The 25,672-nt window shown below is 36.4% G+C and overlaps 1 protein-coding gene across 4 annotated transcripts; it reads left to right on the forward strand.

The window, feature by feature from the left end:
• On the forward strand, positions 1–24,536 carry LOC141436525 (protein Son-like). 4 transcript variants are annotated; one of them, XM_074099527.1, is made up of 14 exons: positions 1–891; positions 1,830–1,913; positions 2,230–2,436; positions 4,666–4,829; positions 5,306–5,481; positions 6,061–6,207; positions 7,476–7,552; positions 8,213–8,289; positions 8,568–8,644; positions 11,306–11,386; positions 11,698–11,820; positions 17,995–18,186; positions 19,884–20,057; positions 21,347–24,536. In XM_074099527.1, the coding sequence occupies exons 1-14, from the start codon at positions 65–67 to the stop codon at positions 21,458–21,460; spliced, it is 2,520 nt and encodes an 839-aa protein (XP_073955628.1). In that variant the 5' UTR covers positions 1–64; the 3' UTR covers positions 21,461–24,536. The 4 variants fall into 4 exon arrangements, with proteins under 4 accessions (XP_073955628.1, XP_073955631.1, XP_073955630.1 ...); XM_074099530.1 differs by having other exon boundaries at positions 17,995–18,162; XM_074099529.1 differs by having other exon boundaries at positions 11,713–11,820.
• Positions 24,537–25,672: the final 1,136 nt, after the last annotated feature.

A 25,672-nucleotide genomic window follows, 5' to 3' on the forward strand; every position in this document is an offset into this window, starting at 1 on the left:
AAAATCCACAAAATGGTGGTTGTATCGTAGTTGTTTTCATGTGAGTTTGGTTGTTTGGTTAAAAATGACGAGTTTAATTAATAAAATAGAGTTGCTTATTAAAAGAGAAAAAACGACACCGGAGCGCAAAAAGAAAGAGGAAGCTAGTAAGTCTTCCAGCGAGATCTTATCCGAACTATTTAGTGCCTTTAATGCCGATCCTCCTAAGATAGATGAGGCTTCTTTGAAGAAATCCAAGAAAAGCAAGAAGAAACACAAGAAGGAAAAGAAAAAACGAAGCCGCAGCAGTAGCAGCAGTGATTCGGATGATAGTGACTACTCTCATAAACGCAAAAAGCGAAAAAAAAGTAAATCAAAGAAGAAGCGCGAGCGCTCACGTTCTGGCACGCCCAGCAAAATCAAAGCCGATCTTGAAACAATAAGAGTTAAGAATGAGACCGGCCGTGTTAAGTCGGAGGATATCAAAGTGGAGATAAAGCCTAAAATTGAAGCTAAAGAAGTTCCACACCAAAGAGTATCTATCAAAGTTGAAGACCCGCTTAACTATGGGGTTGATGTCAATAACATTGACGCTAGTCTCATTCCCATGCCAGACTCCCCTAAACAAGAGACAGATTTGAGGCATAAATTAGACAGTAAAAAACAAGAAGTTGACAATGATAAGTCAAAGAGTAAGATTCAGATCAAGAATTTGAAATTCAGTGCGGTGTTTGAAGAGACTGTTAAGAAGGCGGAAGAGGAAGCTAGAAAGAAAGCAGAGAAGTATGAAGAAGGTGAATATACTGATTCTTCAACAAGTAGTGAAAAGCCCGAGGTTCCGAATGCTGAATTTCCAAAGTCGTCAGATCCTGGAGGAATACTTAAGAAGCAAGCTGCTGTGGAGGTTAAAGTGTAAGTTTAGTAGCAATCTAAATAGATCTCGTCATGCGACCAACAACATTTTTGGGTAATTTTGATAAGTACCATGCTAAAAGGTTATCAAAATTAGTAACAAAAATCGGCAGTAGTTATGCGCCACTGTTGCGCGCGGGGCCTTCGACGGGATATCATCATTATTTCAATTATCTGGCAGACAGTTGGAACCAACTGTTAGGTGACTGAATCTAGCTGTTCCTTTCCTTGGTCAAGTATTCTTTGTACTACTAATGTGTTGATGCATTATATAGCTGAACTTGACACATCCGTGACTTAAAATCAGGGTTGCTGAGGATTCGCCTTCCGCTTCCTCATAATGCGGAAGTTCCGCAATATTTTCAGTTCCTCGACCGTTACCGCATCCTATAAATAAAAATAAAAAAAACCCTGTTCTGCTATTGCTTCCTCAAAATTTAAGAGGACTGATTTTGATGAAATTTTTTGTGTGTGTTCAAGGGGTTTTTTGGAATGGTGTCGATTCACAATTTGGTCCACTGGAGAATGTTCTTTTAATTAATTTTTGTGTGTGTATGTACAGTACAATGTCTGTTGGGTCTGCTAGTATTTATATATTTCATATCATCCTCTTCCGCTTCCTCATCCGCATCCTCTTCCTCAAAAAATATCCTCATCCTCATCTGCATCCTCTATATTTGTGCTTGACACTTCCTCATCCTCATAATCACTTCCTCAACAACCCTACTTTAAATCGCTGTATTTTACTTAACAACTTAGGAATGGACATGAAAATTACCTGTACTAAAAAGTAACTTAAACTACCCAATCCGATTAGTCTTACAACTGATTGCGGATACAAGAAAAGGAAAAAAAAAACTACCCAATGTAAAGGGCGTTCTTGTTGATATTCATTTGAATTGAATGCCATCCATTATTCCTTTGTTTGTTTTTTCTAGGCCTGATGAAGAACGGACTTCCAAAAAAACAAAAGAAAGCTCCCATAAGTCATCAAAGAGGGATAGAAGTAAATCCCGCAAGAGGTATGGTTTTATTTGATTTTAACATAAGTTTGGTCTAAATGACCGTGGTGGCCTAGTGGTACCTCTCAAGCAGAGGATTGTAGATTCTAACCTGGGTTTGCACCTCAGAATTTTTCAGAATTCATATGGGAAACTACTTTAAAAAATTGCCACAAGCTTTACAGTGAAGGAAAGTGTTGTAAGGAAATGTCCACAATCTGTGAAGCAATTTAATGCTGTTTGTAAAGTTTCCGATCTCATTGGGCCCGCGTAGGAACTAGCCTAGCTGTGGGTTTTTAGACTGAGATGATGATGTTTTTTTTTTATTGAACCTCAGATCTACAAGCAAATCACGGCGCTCTCGCTCGACGTCACGTCGGCGCAGGCGCTCCGTATCACGCTCGCGTCGCTCCGTATCCCGTTCCCGGCGCTCCAGCCGGACGCGGCAGCCGGAACGGACGCGCCGCCGCAGCCGCAGCCGCTCCCGGCACCGACCGAGGCACGTGTCGCCGCGCCATAGGGATATTAGAGGACGGCGGTCCAGGTATGTGTCGATAGATATACATTGAGGAAAAAATTTATGGGCACTGGAGGGCAACTACTTTAAATCCTTTAGTTAGCTAATGCGGTATTTGACTATTTTTTATTTATTAAATAAATTAAAGCTTGACAATGTATGTTATCGATTAGAAAAACAATTTTTAAGCTATCATTAAGGGGCTGTTTCACCATCCATTGATTAGTGTTAACTGGCGGTTAGGTGTGATGCCGTCTCTATTTGTTTTGTTCGAATAGACGGAGACGGCATCACATTTAACCGTCGGTTAACGCTAATCAATGGATGGTGAAACAGCCCCTAAATATAACAGAATTATAAAGGTTTGAAATTCAAGATTAGAAAGACTAAAGAGAAAGACTTACTTGCATGTGACGTCACACGTAAGTAGCGCCATGCTTGCTGCTTAGAGAAAAGCGTTTTAGAAAGAGACAGATACACTGATTTTTCAAAAAATTGCTATGAACCAATTATCAACTGAATTAATTTTTCTCTTCGCTAAATATTGTCTGTGTATCTGTATTTTACACAGGATATGGCAAATTCAACAGTTGTCAAATACCATATTGTACTGAAAGGAAACAATCCTTTATTTTTTAAATGAAAGAAAACTGCATTCAAAGAACTTCTAACTTTGCTTGTCTCACGCCACGCGGGAATCAAACCCACTAAAAATGAAAAAGTAAACACTCACTATTTTATTATAAAAATCGATAGGATTATTATTCAGGATAAAATTTGTCTAATAAACATTTGGTGTTACACTCATCTGTCGTATGAGATAAGTACCATGAAATAGAATATTTATTATTAACATCACATAGTACTTCAAACTTAAAACCTAATATTGCTAAAAGTGGCTCCGAAGCGGTAACTTTCGTGTGCTCTGCCCTGCCCTCTCCGGTGGCGAATGCATTAGTCCCAAAACGCACTATTAGTCAATACACTCTAATTTCGAAAGCCCCTCTTCTCATAAGAAACTAGGCCCAAAACACCATATTTCCAAAAAGGCTCATTCTCGATTTACACGAGAACCATTGAGAACTAGTCCCAAAATACACCTTTCCCAAAATGCCCCAAATTGTGTTCACCTGTAAGTGGCGTAATACTTCATTCTCATAATGCATAGTTCTCAAAACACTAGTTCCAAAATACCCTAATTTTTTTTTCTTTTATTTTCGAATGACTCTTTGAAATTGCTTTCAAAATGTGCATTATTTAGATGCTTTTGAGGATGAGTATTTACTAAAATAGATACCCTATTATTTCCCTAAAAGGACGTCAGTGCCGTCAAGATTTAGTGTTCTTTAAGTTAATCAATGACAGAGGGCATTTTTCTATTATAACATTATTACGAAATCCTAATCTATCCGAAAGCTCTGGTAGTTTAAAAATATGACGTGTAAAAGTGCCCATTGCGGCCTATTTACTGAATAAATCATTTGAATTTGAATTTAAACTGAGCATGGCTCGACATTCTCTTGGCCAATTTTATTATATGTACTTAAAACATATTTATAACAACCTTCGATCATCAATACGTATAACAACACCGTAGAAAACGGTATTCGTAAGGCATGATACTATGATAGTTGAGACCTTAATCGAACGAAATAACGACTGACTTAAATGAAATACCTATCTAGTTCGTTTATCACTAGTTGTAAACGATAAAACTCACATAGGTATGTAAATAATAAAATCAAAAGATAATGAATAACTTATTTATTTACTCATTAAAATTATATACATATTCAATGAAACTTAAAATAAATTACTTATTATAAGGCTGGTGTTTTGAGAACTATGCATTATGAGAATGAAATATTACGCCACCTACAGGTGAGCACAATTTGGGGTATTTTGGGAAAGGTGTATTTTGGGACTAGTTCTCAATGGTTCTCGTGTAAATCGAGAATGAGCCTTTTTGGAAATATGGTGTTTTGGGCCTAGTATGAGAAGAGGGGCTTTCGAAATTAGAGTGTATTGACTAATAGTGCGTTTTGGGACTAATGCATTCGCCACCGGAGAGGCTCTGCCTACCCCATTTGGGAATACATACAGGTGTGATGTTTGTGTGTTGTGTCATCTAGTACTGTTCACTTATGGTATGTTGAAAGTCGTGCGTTTTAAGTATGGTAAGAGACTAAGAGCGTATCTAAAGTTCTAAATCTTTGAGAGAACAATTGTTCAGTTCTCATCATTACCTTGTGTCAGGTCCCCAACGGGCGTGAAGCTAGCTGACAGTGAGAAGAAACGTCTCCTGGAAGTGGCGCGTAGGAACGCTATCAACATGCTCAAGAACGGAGCGGTGCCGGCCGGCGCGGCTGCCTTGCCGCCTCACACCAGGAACCAAGTCATGGCGGCCATACAGTCAGGAGGTGAACTGTCTTACTAATATTATAAACTAGCAGTTGCCCTCGACTCCGTCTGCGAAGTTGATCGCTACCCTGCGGGAACAAAAACTGTCCTGTGACACACAAGGAACTAAGTCATGGCGACCATACAGTCAGGGGTTGACCTATCTTACTAATATTAGAAACTAGATAAAAACTGTTTAGTGTTTCACTATGCTAAATTTCATGTAATCAGTTCAGCGGTCTGAGCTTGAAGGGGTAACAGACAGACGGACAGAGTTACTTTCGCATTTGTAATATTAGTAAGTAAGTAAGTGTATGATAATATAATTAATGTTTGCATTAGATATTATCAATTAAATATGTTATCACAATGAACAACAAAGAAAGAAAGTGGTGAACTTAATAACTTTCAAATATCGATATTCCTACAGCATAGGGATCTGGCCTATTGTATATTCCTAAGATACAAGATTTTGACAAATCCAACTAAATCGCAGGTAAATCAGTGGACGAGCTAACAGATTTCTGCAAGCATTTATCGAAGAAAGAAGCGCTCGGCGAACTGTCTTCCGTCTCGTCCCACGACGATGATATGAGCGAGAATGAGGATACGCTCGCGTTTCACCATCCGTTTTTGGTCAAAGAAAAGGCTCCCATCGTCATGAATATAAGGGTGAGCTATTTGTTTATTTATTAACTTAGCATAACATTATAAATACAATACATGAAAACACAAAAACAACAAAAATACATGTTTTAAATTTATTATGTAAGAATTTGTGCTGAGATCATCAAAATAACATTAAGATTTATCACAAAAAAATAAAACGATATAAAAAATAATGGCTTCGTTTCTAACTAGGGAATCATCAGAGAAAATAAATTCGATCGATTTTACAATTTTATGAATTAAATTCGGGTTTTGTTCCGCGTACCTTGATTTTAGAGCAGCTCGATATTTCGGCACAATTGCATGCGCCATGATCACGAGACGACTGACGACGACTCATATTTATTTATTTATTTATTCTAGAATGAGGATTGTCATATCATAACATAATTCAGTAATGTGACTCATAAAAAAATGAATTAAACAAATCATAAATGATTCTTCAAGCTTTTGCACACTGCCTATTTTTATGCGGGTTTTTCGAACATTGAGCCAGGACAAAACATAACAGTTAAAAATTTCTCCAGTAAAAAAAACTTACTAAAAATGTAATTTTTAACAAAACAACTTAATTACTTTTAGGGCGGAGCGCCACTGCCGATCAAGACTAATCCGTTACCGATAGCCAACAAGGAAGAGCTGAGACTCCAGTTCCCCGTATCCTCGGGGTCCCAGCATAGAGACAATTCCACTGAATGGGTACCCGTGTCACCGCCAAAGAAGGACATGGTAAGTGTATTGATTTTTTTTGTATGTAATATTCGGATAAGAGAACTATCTACATTTTGCGTGAAATAACTATTTATCCAGTACAATATTATGAGTTCTGTTTTATTTTTATTATGTGCTGTGGTCTGTTTTTTAATCCGAGATACTAAAATGACGTTTCATGTGTTACCTGTTTATTGCGTGTTATAAATGGGAGTTTTCAAAAAAAAGTACCCTTTCATTATTTTTGAAATTTTGCAAAAAATATGGTTTTTCCTACTCAGAATCAAGAGCACAATTGATTACGATAGTTTAAAAAAATGACAGTTTCGCGACTTTTTTTTTTTCATGTACTTAGTATGGGCGTGACAAAACTGACTCATAAAATTTGGATGAAAAAATGGGGACATTTTTTAAACGATCGTAATCGATTGTGCTCTTGATTCTGAGTAGGAAAAACCATATTTTTTCCAAAAATTCAAAAAAAAGGGAAATGGTACACTTTTTTTGAAAACGCTCAAATAGTGATGTGCCGCAACCGGTTATCACCGAAAGATTTTGTAGGTACCTATGTTATATTATGTATAAAAATATTAAGATATGAACGGATCCGTGATGTACTAACATGTAGGGCACTTAGGACATTCTAGAAAAGGTAAAACGGGTCTAATAAAAATGTGACCGTTTTGGAGATATTTCTACTTTTTATAGATGTTGATATTTAAGTTTCAATTTCATTCTAAGTGCGATCGGCCTCATTGCTTACCATAAAAATACACATACTATAACACGAGAAAACGCACTGAACACATGCGATCACAATACGAGTAAAGTAACGAATGTCGAATACAAAAAACATCAATGACGTTGTGTGATATCGGACCCTATACTACGAAATGCAAAACTCGAACTTCGTATGTTGCCGTCCCACTGACACTTATTTCATCTACTTCGCGAGTGAAAGGGACGGTGCGATACGAACTTCGTTTTTCCAGTTTTGTAGTAGCCCCTCTGTGTTATGATTTTTTACGTTGGCACTTAGTGATGAACACTGTTTTTTTTATTGATTTTATCAGTTTATCGTAAAAGTGCATTTATATTTTAAAAATGGAAAGTAGAATATTGAATGCTTTAATGTTATTTTTGTTATCATAAAATATACGTACGTTTTATTGATTATTTACAATTATATCGGAAACCGAAATCATATTTACATTTGACATTTCAGACTGTCATTTTAGTATCTAGGTTTCACAAATAGACCATAGATCATTTTTTTTTCTTTGTAGCAAGTCGCAAAACTAAGCTCGAAGTCAACAGCAGCAAAACCAGCCCCCAGCGTTCCAGCACCCGTTGAAACCACTAAGTGAGTATTTCTACTATAATTAGACATTATCATAATTCATCATCATCATCATCCCAGCCTATATACGTCCCACTGCAGGGCACAGGCCTCCCCTCAGAATGAGAGGGCTTGGGCAATAGTTCCCACGCGGGCCCAGTGCGGATTGGGAACTTCACACACCACTGAATTGCTTCGCAGGTTTGTGCAGGTTTCCTCACGATGTTTTCCTTCACCGTAAAGCTCGCGGTAAATTTCAAGTATAATTCCGCACATGAATTTCGAAAAACTCAGAGGTGCGAGCCAGGGTTTGAACCCACGGACCTCTGCTTGAGAGGCCATAGGTCAAACCACTGCCACCACGGCTTTATCATAATTGTGCTGCACTAAACACCAAATATAGCAAAATGTAATAAACAAAAAAAATATAAAAAAAAAATAATTACTAAAACTGGTAAATGATTACCAAATTTTAAACACCATGTTATTGTCAAATTATAACAAAATAAAAAATAGTAAATTGCCACCAAATCGACGGAGTAGTGGAGCTCCTGTTCAATATAGTTTTATTTTTTGATACTTGATTCTATGCTGTCTCCCTGACATGTTGAAATAGGATTCCAAATCCGAAACTCGACGACGGCTTAGTTTCTATGGTAATATAACTTGTGGTTTTTTCCACAGGGCTGCGCCACTAGCGCTGCCCGCTCCACCCGCTGCCAACCCGCCTCCATACCTCAAGAGTTTCACCACTTCCACTCGTGAGTACAGTATTTTGTAAACATTTTTAGACAATTTTTAGTGTCCCATACCAAAAAATCTCCAGTGGGAGTTTATTACTAAGAAACTCTGCTTTCAATTCTTTATCTGCTGTTGTATGAGTTTTCAACACAGATTTTTCCGGCTGTGGTAGATTTTTTGCTATTTATAAATGCTTGTTATATTATAGCCTAAATTGAGAGTGTTTTTACGTGGGTACAATAAATCTTTTTTTTTATAGTTGACAAAGTAGTAACCAGAAATTTTATTTCATTTTCAGAATTGGCCACAGTGCCAGCATTGCCTGCCCCCGGTCCGCAAGCTTACCCACCGGGTGTCCAGCCCCCGAAAGTAATAGTAAGTGTTATTGTCAACTTACTACAAAATATATAAAATACTCTAGAACAAGGCTGGCTAAACCCAGGCTCGCGGGCCACAAGTTGGCCCGCCAAGGTATTTGAATTTGCCCGCCAATGCGTTGATCGGCCAGCCGGCTAGTACCACTACTATTTTTTCTAATAAGGTTAGGTACCATCAGCCAAATATGTGGTCTACCACCCTAAAGCTGATAATCGTTTGCAAGTCACAAAACAATAATGCCAATAGACGTGTCTGTCAACTTGAAAGTTCGACTTTAGCGACATATCCATTTGATAGGAACTTGTTTAAAAATTGATAGACCACTTATTTGGCTGATGGTTCCTCTGAAAATTTTGCCCACCTAGAAAATCTATTGGCCAGCCATGCTCTAGAAGCTCCTATAGTGTTGAAGCTCATACGTTCCCAAAGGCACTATCGTATCGTATCGTATTTGTATCCTGATCTTCTGTAGGACAGCGTTTCCCATTTGCCGGGTCGCTACCTGGTACCGGGCCATCAAAATAAATTACTGGGTCGCAACATTCCCGCCTTGTTTAAAAATAATACTTACTATCGATCGACGCATCGTAAATATTCGTAAAAGTATTAAGTGGCTCACGAAGGGGCAGTGTGTTCAAACAGTAAGTGTCATAACGAAATCCGTTTGTTCAGCAATACGATGTCACTAAGACTTTATCATCTCTTTCTACCCTCGGCACATACCACAGAGTGGTGACCTGTCGTTTTGCCGAGTTTCATTACGCAGATTTTCGTTTCGCAGATAACTATTGGCAGATTTTTCTTTTGGCCGAGCAACGTTTGGTATAATTTCATTACGCCTATTATTCGTTTCGCCGAGTAGTCGGTAGGAAGAATAGCGATAAGCAGATTTACGTTTAGCAGACTGTTTCATTTAACCGAACAACTGTTCGTCGAGACACGATAAGCAGAGTTATCACATGGCATTCATATTGTTAAGTAGATTTAATGTTCAGTCGATTTTTGTTTGGTAATCTGCGTAGATAAAATCGGCCAAACGACAGGTAGGATTTTACTGAGTTGACAATATATACTAGCTGTTATCAAAATGTAGTTAGGTGCGACGACGAGCGTCAGCGAGGAGGAGTGTTAGGTAGAATTGCGACCAACAACGCACGAGCCGAGCGAGCGAAGCGAGCGTGCCGCGGTAGCGGCCGGCGAAGTGCCAGAACCGAACTGGTTTGTTTAAACTCCAATATAAAATAAATAGAAATTATGGTCAAAAATACGTTTATTACTTGCGTTATACGTTTGAAACTTGTGAGGGTACATAAAAAAATCATAAAGAATGCGCGGTCAGCACGGCGTGTAAAAATGCCAATAAAAGCCATAGTGTAATCCACACATATTCGCGGTATTGAATGCCATTCCCCATGCGAAACGAAAAGATGCGAAAAGTTGATATGCGCACTGAATAATAGTTCAACCGTTACAAAAGCGAAAGGTTGTTCGACCAAATGTGCAAAATGTGTAGTGATTAATAGGCTAAACGAATTTCTGTGAATAGTTGTTCCGCTTACTGACTCATATGCCAAGTAAATAGTCTGCTAGAGGTTGAGTTACGAAACGTTAGTCTGCGAAACAATACATCTGCGTACAAATTCATCGGCGTACCGTTACTCGGCGAAACGTTGTCTGCCAATCAATAATCTGCCTAAAAATAGTCGGCGAATCATTAGGTAACCCACAGAGTACATATATAACAGAGACACCACCTAGTACAAGCAAATGGTATCACCCTAATACTGGCTATTCAACTGGCTATTTTCCTTTCCTTCGATTTCCAATAGATGGCACCAGTGAGAACACAAATAACACGATACGTATTGCCATCTAGTGAGACACTAAGGATACGGTACACTGACAACAACCAACAAGCTCACCAACTGAGCCTAGACGACTAGAGATACGCATGATGTCTGTGTCTTATTTACGTCATTAGAAGAGAATGGCATGTTTCTCTCAAATAGTTTCTACGAATGTGAGCAAGCGCGGGGCAAGCCCAGCAAGCGCATTCCGGATATTCGCCATCTAGCGTCACAATTGCAAAACACTACGAAAGCCTCATAGCTGAAATGTAGCCACATGTAGCCTATACTTTCGTATTCTCAATTTATTATTTTTATGGTGTTTCTTATCTTCAAATTAAGGAGTTGAATTAAGGTTGATGTGAAGTTATGTTTATAAAATATGCTAGTCTTTATTTTAATCTTAATATTTCTACTTAATTCGGCTTATTCACATTTTATAATTTACAAATGTTAGTAGTAGTGCCATCTATTGCTGTTTTTTTGTATTAAATATAGCGTGTAGGGATTGGTAGGCCATGGCACATACCGTGTAACAGAAAAAAATGGTAAAAACGATTGTGATTCAAAGTGTGTTAGACAAAGGCCTCGCCGCCGGCACGCGTATTTGAAATATTTTCTTTTACAAAGGTATAGCAAGTAAATTATAGAATTTAATTCTCTATATAGATTTTTTAGCTATGTAAAAAATATTGGCAACTCGTGAATTACTCCAATACTACTACATAAAACTTACTAGTTTTAGTGTTACTTAAATTACCTACTTACTGGCACTGGAGTCTGTGTTATATTATTATATCTTTCTTTCTAGGATGTGGCATCAATAGTATCCCAGAAGCTGCTGATGATCCGAAAAGAACAGGAACAGAATGAACTAACAACCACTAGTGGCGTAAGTATACTTTTGTTTCCCGTTTTATTTGACAATTTGTAAGTTTTTTTTTCAATCTTTTTAAACTTCCTAATGCGTAATAAATTTGACGTAGTGCTTTTCTTATTTGAAATTTATTTAATAATTTCCGCATTAATTGCTCTAGGTTCAAAAAGTTTTATTTTGTTGACGCTTAAAAATGGTCTATTCACATTTTGTCAATAATTTACCTCCGTTAGTTTGCTAATCCTTTATTTCTTTACTTTTTCCATACAGTTTTCGTTTTTATAATTTTATTAATATTCAGTTTATTCCCATTCGACTTTGAACAGTCGTTTGCCCCACAGTTCGGTTGGTCGGCCAACCGCTCTCTCGGCCAGTTTACTGGATCTACTGGCGCTCAGATCCTCACCCCCAAAGAACTGGCGAGCGGAACGCAAGCCTGGGCCAAGAAGGTACCCTCTATCCTACTCTGTGAGACCATGCTTCGGGCGTTTCTACCGTCCTTAACTACATCAATGAATGGGATGCACGTAACATGTTTTATAGATACTGTTCGAATCGAGAAGGAGATAAGGGGTCGAGACTGAGAAGATTCGTGATTAAACAAAAATTATAAGTAAAATCGTAGAAAATAAGATTCCAGCTTTAAAAAATCACATTCCTTATAACTATTGCAAAGAGCAACTTGACTGACTGACTGATTGATTGACTGGTAATTCTCAAAACATAGAGAGCTAATATTTTTTTTTATATTTAAAAAATATTTTGGCTGTATCAGTGTTTCTTAGACATGTTAGACGTCCTCTTCTATCGATACGCGATAGCTAAGGACGGCAGAAACGTTGGAGTCGAGCTTACTGTCAAACTAAACGACGCAAGTGCCAGCTGCTGCAAAATCTTTGTAGAAACGTGTCAACAGCTTAGTTAGTAACAATTAATGGTAGAGGAATATTAAACCAAATCAGTAAACCTGGCTTGTTACGAAATTTTTGAACTTATGCTTACATATTCATATAAACACGTACAAATTTTAAAAAACTACTACGCGACTTCTGGCGGTCCAACGGCTATTAAAATGGTTAAAACGCATCGAATTCCATTTTGAATCATAACAAAACTATTTCTCGTTATGACTGGCTTCTTGCTTCATTTAGTTTGTTAAGTGTTATTAGATAGTGTGTTTAATCTTCACAAATGATAAAAATACTTTTATTTTCTTCCTTGGAATATTATCGTAGTTAAACTAGGATATTCCTGTTTATAGGTTCAGTTAACAATGCGTGGTATCTATGTATGACTTACACTTAGTTGTCTATCATCTATACTTCGTTTTTATTTTAGTATTAGAAAGAATGTAAGCGATCTTGACGTGTCTTTTTATTGAAAAACACTTTTGAAAAATAAGTCACAGCAAATATGTAACCATTAGCAAGGACATTATGATCATTTACATTCTTTTGGTATCGTAGGTAATAATAAATAATAATAATAAATATCACGGGACAATTCACACCAATTGACCTAGTCCCAAAGTAAGCTTAGCAAAGCTTGTGTTATGGGTACTAAGCAACGGATAAATATAATTATATAGATAGATACATAGTTAAATACATATTAAACACCCAAGACCCGAGAACAAACAGTCATATTTTTCATACAAATATCTGCCCCGATGCGGGAATCGAACCCGGGATCTCAAGCTTCGTAGTCAGGTTCTCTAACAACTAGGCCACCTGGTCGTCGAAATAATAAATAATAATAATAACTGGGTAATAGTTACTGTTTTTTAAAAAACTTGTTTTAATATAAAGGAAAGACTCCAAGATTGTTTACCCTTTTTCTAATAAATAAATAAAAAAACGAAGTAAACAATACTTATTAATTCAAAATCCGAATATAATAAATATCAGACTACATTTTATTTAGACTAAGAGCCTTTTCACTATATCTCTAACATAACAGAAACTTGAAAGAGACTAGAGAAACAGGGTGTAGGTAAGTATTATAAATAGAGGGCGGATGTAGCGATTACAAGTTTAATATGGATATGACTAGTGCGATTAGTTAGATAGATAGATTTATTTATTAGATATTATGTTGTTTATTGGTCTTACAGTTATCTTATTGCTTACTTACTTACTTACCGCAATGCAGTTTTATAGATAATTAAATTCAATAAATGTTATTCTTGCAACAAACTATATGTAAAAATAAATATTTTATTCTAATTAAAAGAATTTTCTACAGCTTAAACATAATAATAGATCCTATTTATTACGCACCTTTTTGTTCAGTCGATATGAAAATAAATACTTACTTGTACTAGTCATATCCATAGTAAACTTGTAATCGCTACTTCAAATCCGCTCTCTAATTATAACGAATTTAATTTACGACGAACGAATACAGTGGAGTATTATAATACGAATTGACAAGATTAATTAACTAAAAATACTAAAATTAAAAGTAGTTGCATAAAACAATCATTTGTGTGGATTAAACATGACCTTTCGACTATAAAATCGTATTATTTTGTGTTTAAAGTATCAAACAAAACCTCTAAAATCGACACCCATACACATATCTAAAGCCAACGTCAAATAAATTTCTAGTAATAAAATATTCAATCCTCCAATATATTGCTCCCAATATGTGTGTGTGCGGTTTTGTCTGATACTTTAAGAAAGTCGCAATGATTTAATTTCAGCTCAGTGCCGTGGGTGTCGGCGCGCTCCTCTCCTGCGGTCAGAATCTATAATACACACGTATTATACTTTCCGACCTTGTCTTACACGTGATGGTTGCAATTACATGACAATCAGGGTTTCTTTGACAGGCTAGTTGGCGCTAGAATCGTGGGGGTACTACGAAATTTGTAAATTGAAGTTCGTATCGTACCGTCCCTCTCACTCTTGTATTAAATTAACTAAGCGTCAGCGGGACGGCAGGATGCGGAGTTCGAATTTCACACTTCGTAGTATAGGTCCTGTTTGACAACATTGACATTTATGTTACGTTTGCGATTGGATAACTGAATGAGCCAATCTCAAGCAAGACTAACGTCAAACGGTCCTCACGACACGAACGCCATCTGTCGATATTTCGCCTGTCAAGAAACCCTCATTGGGCAGTCGTATCACTAATCAGTTGGCATACTATTTATGAGCTGTCAAGACCCCATCTATCTGACTATCAACCTGTATATGTCGATTCGCAATAGCTGGCACGAATGGATTGAATGAGTGAATGAAAGTACCTGTGTGTTAACTATTTGACACAAATATGAAAATGTCGTACTTCTGCTATTTACCTACAAAAATGTCAAAGTGACATTAGGTACTTTCGTTCACTCCATTAGTGCCAGCTCCTGTGAATGTACCTTTACAGTATAATGCGACAAACGCCTCGTTTAAACCAGCAGAAAAAACGGCCTCGTATCCTAAAAATATTAAGTAGTCCGTGTAATCAAACTGTTATAAGATAGTATTTGGACACGTACTTTTTTATTGTCATTAGCTTTATAAGTATTATCAGTGATTTAATCTCAACTCAAATGACTTCATATTTATTTATTACTAGATTGGTTTTCAGAATTAAATAGTTGTTAGATTTGCGTCTTGGCATTATTGGTTAGTGGGGCAACTACCCTATCCTATTACGTGACTATTTTAGTACCTACCCAGGCAACTTCATCCAATAGATTCTATAGTATAGAATATAGACGTAAAGTATTAACAATATTACCAAGCCAGGCAATTAGTTTGTGTTTGCTCGAATTGCGATTCTCAATAAGTGTTTAATTTGCCCACCATATTTTACCCGCTTATTATTAAACAAGTTTTTTTTTCAACAAACGTCCGCTTTCTGCACGTACCTACTTGTACAATTTTCATGATGAAAGATCTCTTACTGTGTTTCAATCTATATGAAACTATTTGAAACACCATTGTGATATTATAACACTTCAGAGAAATACTAACCAGAATAAATGCTTGAAAAATACAGACAATAATAAATAAGAACTAAAACTAGAAATGGGGAAACTATGGGGGAGGCCTATGCCCAATGTATGATATGATGATGATGATGATGAAAACTAGAAAAAAATATAAAAGACGCATGTGCATGGACCCAAACATGCTGGTAGTATTTCCTTTCCTCGCTGTACAGCAATCCTGAGACATGAGAGGAAGCTGCCAGCTTTTCGGTCCCCAGTGGTGTCCATCAGCTGTTTAAACAATTCTTTAAAAATAATGTAAACACTGCGGTTACAAAAATAATTTCTACCTAAGATCACAAGTAAGTTTTTTTTATACGATAATACGTTACTCATGTTATAATCATCCGGCAAATAAAATCGATTTACTTTCGTCATCTTATCACATAAACACTACGTGAAAGATTAGGCGGTGGCATTCCAATATTTCCAATAGACTTCATAAATAAGATAGTATAATTTACTTTCGTCATCTTATCACATAAACACTACGTGAAAGATTAGGCGGTGGCATTCCAATATTTCCAATAGACTTCATAAATAAGATAGTATCAGATGACGTAAAAAGTGACTAATGAGTTAATACGTAAGAATGTTTTCCAATAACAAGTATCATCACAAATTTGTTATTTTCTGAATCCGGTTGTGTATACGGTACTTTATGTTCTACCTTTCATAGTTCAATTGCTATCCTCTCATTTTTATGAGTGTAAAAGTCAAAACACTGCTTCTTGGATTTTATAACACAAATTCAGACAAAGCATTGGAACCTAAGGATTTCGAACACAATGCACGCATTGCATTCCGACAAAGCTCTAGATTTTTTTAAAGTTATTATTATTACCTTAGTCTTAGCTAAACCACGCTCAGACTCAAAAGATCCCAGAAACCCATCTTACGAGTAAGTGCCAGATAGACACAGATAGTGCGGATATGTTCACGTAGTTTAAACTCGCCGAGCTTCATCGCTCGCGTATCGTTCGGTCATAAAAAAGCTGCCAAAACCACATGTACTTGCACGTATGTACATTTGGCCCTTAAAATGTTATGCAGATTTATTTTAATACTATAACATAGAGACCATTTGTTTGTATTTTCTAGTTTCTCTGTACTGCTTATTGGCGCAGTCGGTAGGATTTGAATATTACAAAAAAATAAGTTGATCTCCCATAAAAACCTTTGTTATGTTGTTGCAACCATCACCCCGTTGAAATTATACATCTCGTCACGTGTAAAGTGGGAACTGTTCAGTTCACTCCTTACACTGCATTATATCGGTTCTCTGGTAGTTGTTGTGCCATCTTGAATGGCATGACTACTATCATTCATTCAGCAAACAAATATTCAGTATTCCCCAAATATGACTGACATTAATAATCTACTATTATATTGATATAAATATAGGTACCCACTTATTTATTCAAAGTTGTTTTTGCCCAGTCTTTCTGGTACTAGTGTCTGGACCTTGGACTAGGAATTCTTACGGTGACGGTCGACCAAGAGCTCTGTTTTATGTCATCACATGACTCGACGCTCACACCGAGCTACCAAAACGTTGACGCAGTGCTCGGTTGATCGCCGTCGCGAGAATTCCTTGAGCGAGGGCCACTCACTGATCAGATACATGACGGGCAAAACCTGACTTTTTCTATACTGGAGTACCTAATTCAAAATTATTTAGTATCATGTATTATATGTTTTAAGTACGCTTTGTAAAATTATCAAAATAAGCACTATTCCGAATAAAAAATGTGTGACTGAAATCCGTACTTCTGTAAATGGTCCGAATTTAAATTTATCTTTTTTTGTATAAATATGCGCCTGTGATTTCGATGATTCTTTTTTTATTCGATTGTGTATTTTTTAAAGAAAGAGGTATGGTCATATATATTTAATCAATATCGCTCCAGCAATTATCATTTCATTCACATTTAAAATCGGTTAGTTGTATCTGTTTTACGACTATATAACACATCAAGCTGTTAGAAATCAACGTAATTTTATGTATTAATTTGTATTAGTATGTATTTTACGTTAATATTGTTACATTTAATATTAAGATATATCATATTAGTGTTCTGCGTCAGTCTGTCAAGAAATCGGCCTATTTTTCAATGAGCTGTCAAACGTAAAGACATTTAAGCAAAGTAATGGGATTGTAATAGCTTTACTCTTAATCAGCAAAGTTTTCATACTTTTTGAAAAGTTTGCTACGTATAAGCTACGAAAATTCCAAACTTTCGGCCTGATTGAAAATTATGGCTAATGTGGGGAATCCATGAATATTTGTTACAGCTTTTAAGTCATAAGGAGAACCGCGCTCTACGTTAGACGCCCGACCGACCGATAGGTGCCAAAAACGAGGTAAGTATCCCAGACAGCGGGGAAGAAAGAACAAAAATAAAAAAAGTTGAAGCAAAAAGTGTATCTATTAACATTGAAAATTGTTTTTCCATCATACTGACTCTTAAAATCTAGAAAATAAAATTCAGTATCAAAAAATTGTTTGAAGTCGCCAATAGATGGCGCTATAACGCGGTGTTACGATTGGCTAAAATCGACGGCCTGTCATTGGCTGAGAAACGAACCTCGAATTTACCCGCAAAACTAATTTGAAATGTATGTTTAGGATCAACTGGTGAGGGCAGCGCCTGTTGAAGGTGGAATGGGTATGCATCTTCTACAGAAAATGGGTTGGACGCCGGGCCAAGGTCTGGGGAAAGAAGGTACGGGGACCCTCCAACCTTTACTATTGGAGGTCAAGTTGGACACAAGAGGTCTACAGGCTAAAGAAGAGGTCAGTAGCAGGAACAACAAAGGAGTGAGTACTTTTTTATTTTATTTTATTTTATTTATGTTTTGTTTTACACTTTTATGTTCTACTAGTAGTAGTATTCGTTTATTGCTATTCGCAAGAACTATGCAATTTCCCGGGATAAAAACTATCCTAACGGACCCAAACTATCTGTATACCGAATTTCGTCTAAATCGGTTCAGCGGTTTAGACGTGATTAAGTAACAAACATCCAAACATCATCAAAAACTTTCACATTTATAATATTTGTAGGATTCTAAGGGCCTGTTACACCAACCGTTGATAAAATTTATTCATTCATCTGTTCATTCGGAGAAAATAAACAGAAACGGCATCACAGAAATCTGTCACAACAATACGGTATTTGACTATTTTGTATACGTTTTATAAATTAAAACTACACAATGCCTGTTATCAAATAGAAAAACAATTTTTAAGCTAGCTTTACAAATAACAAAATTAAGATTAGACAGAGAAAGACATACTGGCATGTGACGTCACACGCCAATACCGCCATACTTGCTGCATAGAGAAAAGCGTTTGAGAAAGAGACAGGTATATAGATTTTTCAAAAAAATCACTATAAATCCAATTTTCAACCGATTTAAATTTTCTCTTCGCTAAACACTATCTGTGTATCTATATTTTCTTAATAGTATTAAGATATGGCAAAATGAGGAGTTGTCAAATACCGTATTATCAATGAGTGGTGAAACAACAAGCCCTAAGCCTAAGTTTCACCAATGGTGAAAGCAATGCTCCTTCATTCATAGCACTATTATTTTCAAACCTTTCTTATTGTATTGTTTTTTTTTTTATTGTATGGGCCAAGTTGCCCGAAATAAATGAATTTATTATTATTAGCAGCCAAAATGGCTGTCACAGTTAAAAATGTCAACTGTACCAGTTATAGCCAGTTATACCCATTGTCTAACGCCCTTCGAGATGGCATGATGAGTACATTATTTGTAGGGTCTCGTACTTCAAAAAAAAACCGGAACTCTTACATGACCACTTGTGTTTATGCCTGTTTATCTGACCGTCTGTCACATCTAATTTGCTCCAAATATACTGAACCATTTGTGTTATAATTTAAGGTACGCGGAACAACTCGAATTTAATTCATAAAATTAGTAATGACAGCGATAGTTGATAATATTGTGTATTAACATAATATATATTTTTAAACCTATTCAGGTTTCTTTATTGTTATTCATATGAATTTATTGCAAGTAGGGTAGCCATATTTGCTTGAATTAAAACATGCCAATTTAGTAATAGAATTTCTGATGATTTATGTGTGCCGCGTGTGAACGCTAGTTTTAATTATGTTTTAACGAAAAAAATATTTTTCGAACATGACATGAAATATTGACGTTGTGTTACAAGTTATACAAGTATCGTAGGCTGTGCGCGGTCTCTCTAGCGGCCTGCAAAGAGATTTCATACAAATTTATCGCCCTCAGCCGGCAATGCGACCGTCTTTTGTTTCAACGCTCACTGCGGCACGGCGCCTGCAGCCGCCGCGCCAGCAGCCACACCACGGCGACGAGACTAGCGTCCCGCTAGCTTCATTTCTTGTTTTTTTTTTATTTTATTTCATGTCATGTTTGAGAAAAGCGCTATACAAGCCTCGGCCGGAACGCAGGGTTGCCGGCCTTGCATCCCTACGTCCCGGCCTCTACAGTAATGTACTATTTCAGATGAAAGTGCAGCGTCAGATGCGGCGCGGCGCGGCGTCAGCGCCGGTGGCGACCGGCGGCAAGCACCCCGTGTCTCTGCTGGGCGAGTACTGCTCGAAGCAAAAGCTCGGCCCGCCAGAATACAACCTGTGCTTCGAGTGCGGGCCCGATCATAAGAAGAACTTCCTGTTCAAAGTAAGTGCAAGTTTAAAAGTATCCTAGTCGCTGATAAAATTGAGCATTCACTTGTGGGTGAAGACCAAAAACTTGCACACCTTAACGCAGGTAGTTAAAATGAAGGTTTTCCGACAGGCAAAATGCCGTTAGCATCGTTAGGTGTTTCACGTTACAGTCTTGCGTGCGATTGGCTCATTTAGTTATTTAACCAATCACGAGCGCGACGCAAATGTCAAACAGAGCTCACGATACCAACGCCATCTAGCGATACTTCGCCTATCGAAAAGCCCTCATTGAAATTACAATTATTTTTTTCCATTGTGACACAAAAATTAATCATACAGTACAGTTGAGTTCATAAACTTGTGAGCAAAAATTTTATCAAAAATATCTGATACGCCGTTAACAATAGAGTCGTGTTCAGATATTTTTGATAAAATTTTGGCTCACAAGTTTATGAACTCGACTGTATCTAATGTAACATTTGCTAGAATGTATATTTTAAGATGCTGTTATCAGCACCATAAAACTATTTTAAGAAACATGTGACATGTTTGATTTGCAGCTGCGGTTGTTTTTTTACAAGCTTTTATTTAGTTTCACCTGTCACATTGTCTGTTGTCAAATCTTGCAAGTTAAATTCGACCAACTTCCAGTAGTCGGATTTACCTGAAATTTGGCATACTTATGTAAATTGCGTGACAGTACAATAATCTGGCAGTGACATCCTGCTAGTCCAGCCAGGATCGTCTCCGCAGGACGGAACTCTTCAACGGTTAATGGCATTGACTTGAAATTTGGTATGCAAATTTAGTTTGAGTGACCATGCAAGTAAAGTCGACAAAAAGTACAGTCAGTAAAAAAAGCTTAAGCCTAAAAAACCAAAACTTATTATCAACATTTTTTTCTTTTGCTTACACTGAGCCACGTCACTTTGTCTATTATTTTTCATTTTTTAGTTTTTTCTTAATTTGACTAGGGTAAAGGAACTGGCTCATGCATACATATTTAACGTTTGGGCTCCACAGAAAACCACATAATGTGCGGCAATGGCAACACATGCTGAGTGGAGGCCCTTTTTGGTATCCTGTCGTGTCACCGTTACCATGTAACTTAGTTTTAGTGCTAGTTTTAGTCTTATTACTGTAAGGTGGTGGTGCTTATGGAGCCAAAATAAATCTCTCTTTCATTCAAATAAAAGTAGGGGAAAAAGAGTTCAAAAATTTAACTCAATTTGAAGAGTTCGGTTTTAGTTTTAAGGTCATCTAAGCACATATATGTATAAGTAATACGATTTATCTGTACAGGTAAGAGTAGCCGGTGTAGAATACCAGCCAGCAGTAGCGAGCGCCAACAAAAAGCAGGCTAAAGCTGACGCCGCTCAACTAGCGTTGCAGAAAATTGGCGTCGTCACACCGTGAGCTAAGCCAGTTTTAGAATAATATAATTTGTCATTTCGCCTTTACAGATAGAATAGTTAGCGTTTCAGTACTTGAACTATTATCTGTTCTGTGGTTTCAGTAAAGGACTATTAAGTTTTAATTATAGTGCCATTGACAAGATTTCAGATAATTTTTTTGACAATTTATTTTTTCACCATAATTGTCTCTGGTGTCCGTGTATTCAGCATGCAAGCAAGCGTATAAATCGCACATATAGACTGAAAGGGCATCAACTCAAAATAATACAGCATCTGGGGGCACGGTAGTGCCCCCGCCAAGTCGAGCGCGAAGCAAACACTGCCGTACCATCCTTTACTGGAACCATTTCGCCGCATTTTCAGGCCCCTATTTGAGAACCTCTGGATAAGACCAGAACGCAGAAATTTTCGTCATCCAGTAAGCTATAATCACATACTTAAAATCCAAAATTTCAAGTCTGTAGTTCATTTAGTTCCGAAGTTAAGCGAAAGCAAAGTTTCGCATTTATGACACTCACTCACTCATTCACTTATGATCATCAAAATAGAACTAGTACTTCCCATAAACTCAGAGAGCTGAAATTTGGTATAGAGTTAGGGTTTAATGGCCACATAAAGGGAAAACTATAAAAACTAGGATAATCGAAGATCTGGAGTGCATGGTGACCCTGATTAGAAAACACAAGAGTTCAACCAAACTATTAGAGATCGACATACCGCCTTTACAAATTTTCTACAAAAAGAAGTGAAATCCCACCAAAAACATTCTGTAAAAAACTAGCCAAGTCTCGATGGAGCTGCTTGTTTATCTCTAAAAAGTAATGAAATCTAGACAAAGTCGTGCCAAGTCTAAGGTTCCTTACTGCGATTTCTTTATTATTATAGTTAAAGTCGTGCCAAGTCTAAGGTGCTGCGATTTCTTTATATTGTCCGCGTATTGAGTCTCAACATTTACTGGATAAGACTAGACTGAACATTCTTTATACGTTAGTGGGTACAAGTCAACGGCCAAGTCACACAACATTAACTATAATAATAAAGAAATCGCAGTAAGGAACCTTAGACTTGGCACGACTTTGTCTAGATTTCATTACTTTTTAGAGATAAACAAGCAGCTCCATCGAGACTTGGCTAGTTTTTTACAGAATGTTTTTGGTGGGATTTTAATTTACGCCTTTCAGGAATTAGGTCTAAAATAAAATGGTGTAATGTTGAGTTGATACTGCTTTCGACCTAGGTGTACGAAATATTTCATTATATAAACTAAAGACGAAGGGAACTATATTTTTAGTTTTTTTTTTTGTTCAATACTTAATAGGGAAATTACTGCAATGTTCTGCCGTCAAAATGTAGCACCAGCACAAACCGTAAATCGCTTTTTAAATGTCCTAAGTGTCTTTTAAATGTCCGTGTAATATTTTATTATTGCAATTATCATTTTAATAATATAGTTCTATCCTACTGTTCTGTTCTGTTCTAGTTCATAACACAAGCTTTGCTAAGCTTACTTTGGGACTAGGTCAATTGGTGTGAATTGTCCCGTGATATTTATTTATTTTTATTTATTTATCCTTACTATCGATGTAAATATCATGTTATTTTATTACTAATAAATATATCACGATCCGTTATGGCTCTAAAGAAAGACTATAAAGAGGACTGACGTCATGGCGGTTTGTTTACTTACGGTTTGTGCTAGTGTCGCCTGCTACGCAGAGCTTTGCGGCATATTCCGTATTTACTACACGTAACTGTTTACTACGCGCAACTGTCAAAAATATTCTTTAGAAATATTTTGGTGTCGTGCAAGAGGTTGTTTTGACTGCTATAATAATGTAATAGCAGTTTATGTGACTGTTACATAGAAGCGTTAAAATCGATTGTGGGTTTATAAAACGTGCTGATATGCGATATTCATAATAACATCACACGAGATTTTTATGCGTAATTATGTATAGTTACATACACTACTTGGACTACCGTTTGGGTATAGAAAAAGAGATAGGTTTGGAGATAGGTATGGAAAAAAAAAAACATAACTCCGAGCAGATTCCTTTAGATATGAACGTAAATTTTAGTAAAAGGTTTATTTCATAAAAAATAAATTTGATATGGTTTCTTGACCGTTGTAACTCTACGCCTATAAAGGATCATGTCCTGTGAACAAGTTTTTATGGTACCACATTCTCGTAATTAGACTTCATGAGAGGGAGTTAAAGATCATTGCTTTAACCCTTTTACAGGCCCTGCGAATTGGGATGTGCTACCACAAAATTCATCATAGTTTTACGTTGTTTACCTATGAGGGATTAATTTAAAAACGAATAATATTTTTAACGAATTCAAGTGATTTTGTATCATATTTTACTAAGTATAGTAAGGTCGAATATTTGTGTACATTTACGTGGTTGCCTTGCTATATGCACTATGCCTGGAAAAGGGTTAAATACCAAACCACTACTTATTATTCGTTCATAGTGAGCGATATTGTGAATTGTAGTCGAAAGACAGTTTCCAAAAGCGCCACAATTAATGCCTTAAGACATTTACTGAACTAGTTAATTGTATTAATTTAAAACTATATTGAGAATAAAGAAGATTAACTGCCGTACTCAAATATGTCTATTAGGATATAGCCTTGCCTGTGTGCTGGCAGCTTAATGAGATGAGTTAGTTAAGTGTTAAATATAATATTACTTAGTTTTTTTACAGCATTAGAGTGAAGGTAATCAATTTTGATCTGATGGCAGTGAATGGAAGCGTCGGTGGCAGTGAATGTTAAAAGATTTGCATACATATGCATTATTATTATGGTTTTATATCTTATACCTATTCAATAACAAAGCATTCGAAAGAAGGGCAGGTCAGTATAGTTTACCTTTTTTCCAATGCAGAGAAAAAAAAAGTATATTAAGGCTGTCTCATATGAATGTAATAATGTATGATTTTTGTTTTTTTTTTACTGGTAATGTAATCATTCGAATCATTCTCCAAATTTTGTTGAACCCATAATGAGATCATAATGGTTAACATTACAGCCAATTATTTTTGCATGTTTATGTCACCAATCGTCACTAAGTCACTATTAAAAAAAAAAAAACATTTTCCTAATTACAGTCAGAAATGTTTAAGCATAATTTGTTATTTTAATTCCTCAAAATGTATACTTTATTAGTATATGAATAAATGAAAAAATAGACAGTTCATCGATTCAAAATCAATCCCACAGAATGTTGAATCAGTTTTGATGCCACTTGTCATTCATTTGGCAGCGGTTGCCGTGCTAGTAGACAAATTGACTACGAGTACAATAAAGTCTACAAAAAATATTTTTTTTACTGTAATCTTTAATGCAAAAACATTTCTGACTATTGTTTTAGTGTGATATTTTCTCCAATGTAAATAAATAGCAATAATATTGATGTATGGTAAGTTAGTAAGGTTAAAAAAATGTTAGAATTGATCCTTTTGAAAGGAGCTTAACATTTAATTAGACGTAATGTCAGATTAAAATGTAAAAGTACTGTTTTTAAGTTCAAAAAATAAAGTACTGAGTCAAAAGAACATCAGTTTTTTTTTAACATAGCGCCTGGATTATGGATATTGATGTAAAAAAACCGGCCAAGAGCGTGTCGGACACGCCCGAAATAGGGTTCCGTAGCCGTTACGAAAAAAATAAGTAATATTTTTCTAAGGTTTTCGTATTTTGTACGGAATATTCCAAGTTTAGGTATATTTTTAGCTTAGGCTGCTATTTACTCTTAAAGTACTAATAATTCTCAAGAAAACTTAACCGATATAGTTTTCCTTATAAGTTTGATATACTTACTACCATCCTGAATTTTTCAAATTTTTCCACCCACCAGTTTAGATTTTAGAGGGGAGGGGACGCTCGATTTTAATGAAATTTGCACTTTAAAGTTGAATATTTTGCAAACAATTCACTGAATCGAAAAATCGTTTTGACAACCCTGTTTTAAAAGACCTATCCGACGATACCGCACACAGGCATACTGCAAGGTTGGATTTTTTGTACCATTTTGTCGGCATAGTTTACATATATATATTCGTGCAAAATTACGGCTTTCTAACATTGATAGTCCCTGAGCAAAGCCGCGGACGGACAGACAGACATGGCGAAACTATAAGCGTTCCGTTTTTGCCATTTTGTCTACGGAAACCTAAAGGTGTTTCGACAGGTGAAATACTCAAT

The sequence above is a fragment of the Choristoneura fumiferana genome, chromosome 16, assembly GCF_025370935.1.
Source record: "Choristoneura fumiferana chromosome 16, NRCan_CFum_1, whole genome shotgun sequence".
Taxonomy (NCBI): domain Eukaryota; kingdom Metazoa; phylum Arthropoda; class Insecta; order Lepidoptera; family Tortricidae; genus Choristoneura; species Choristoneura fumiferana.

Coding starts and splice junctions, on each gene's coding strand:
- LOC141436525 (XM_074099527.1), top strand. CDS start 65: ATGACGAGTTTAATTAATAAAATAGAGTTGCTTATTAAAAGAGAAAAA. Junction 6,208..7,475: donor CACCGCCAAAGAAGGACATG/GTAAGTGTATTG, acceptor TTTTCTTTGTAG/CAAGTCGCAAAACTAAGCTC. Junction 7,553..8,212: donor GCACCCGTTGAAACCACTAA/GTGAGTATTTCT, acceptor TTTTTTCCACAG/GGCTGCGCCACTAGCGCTGC.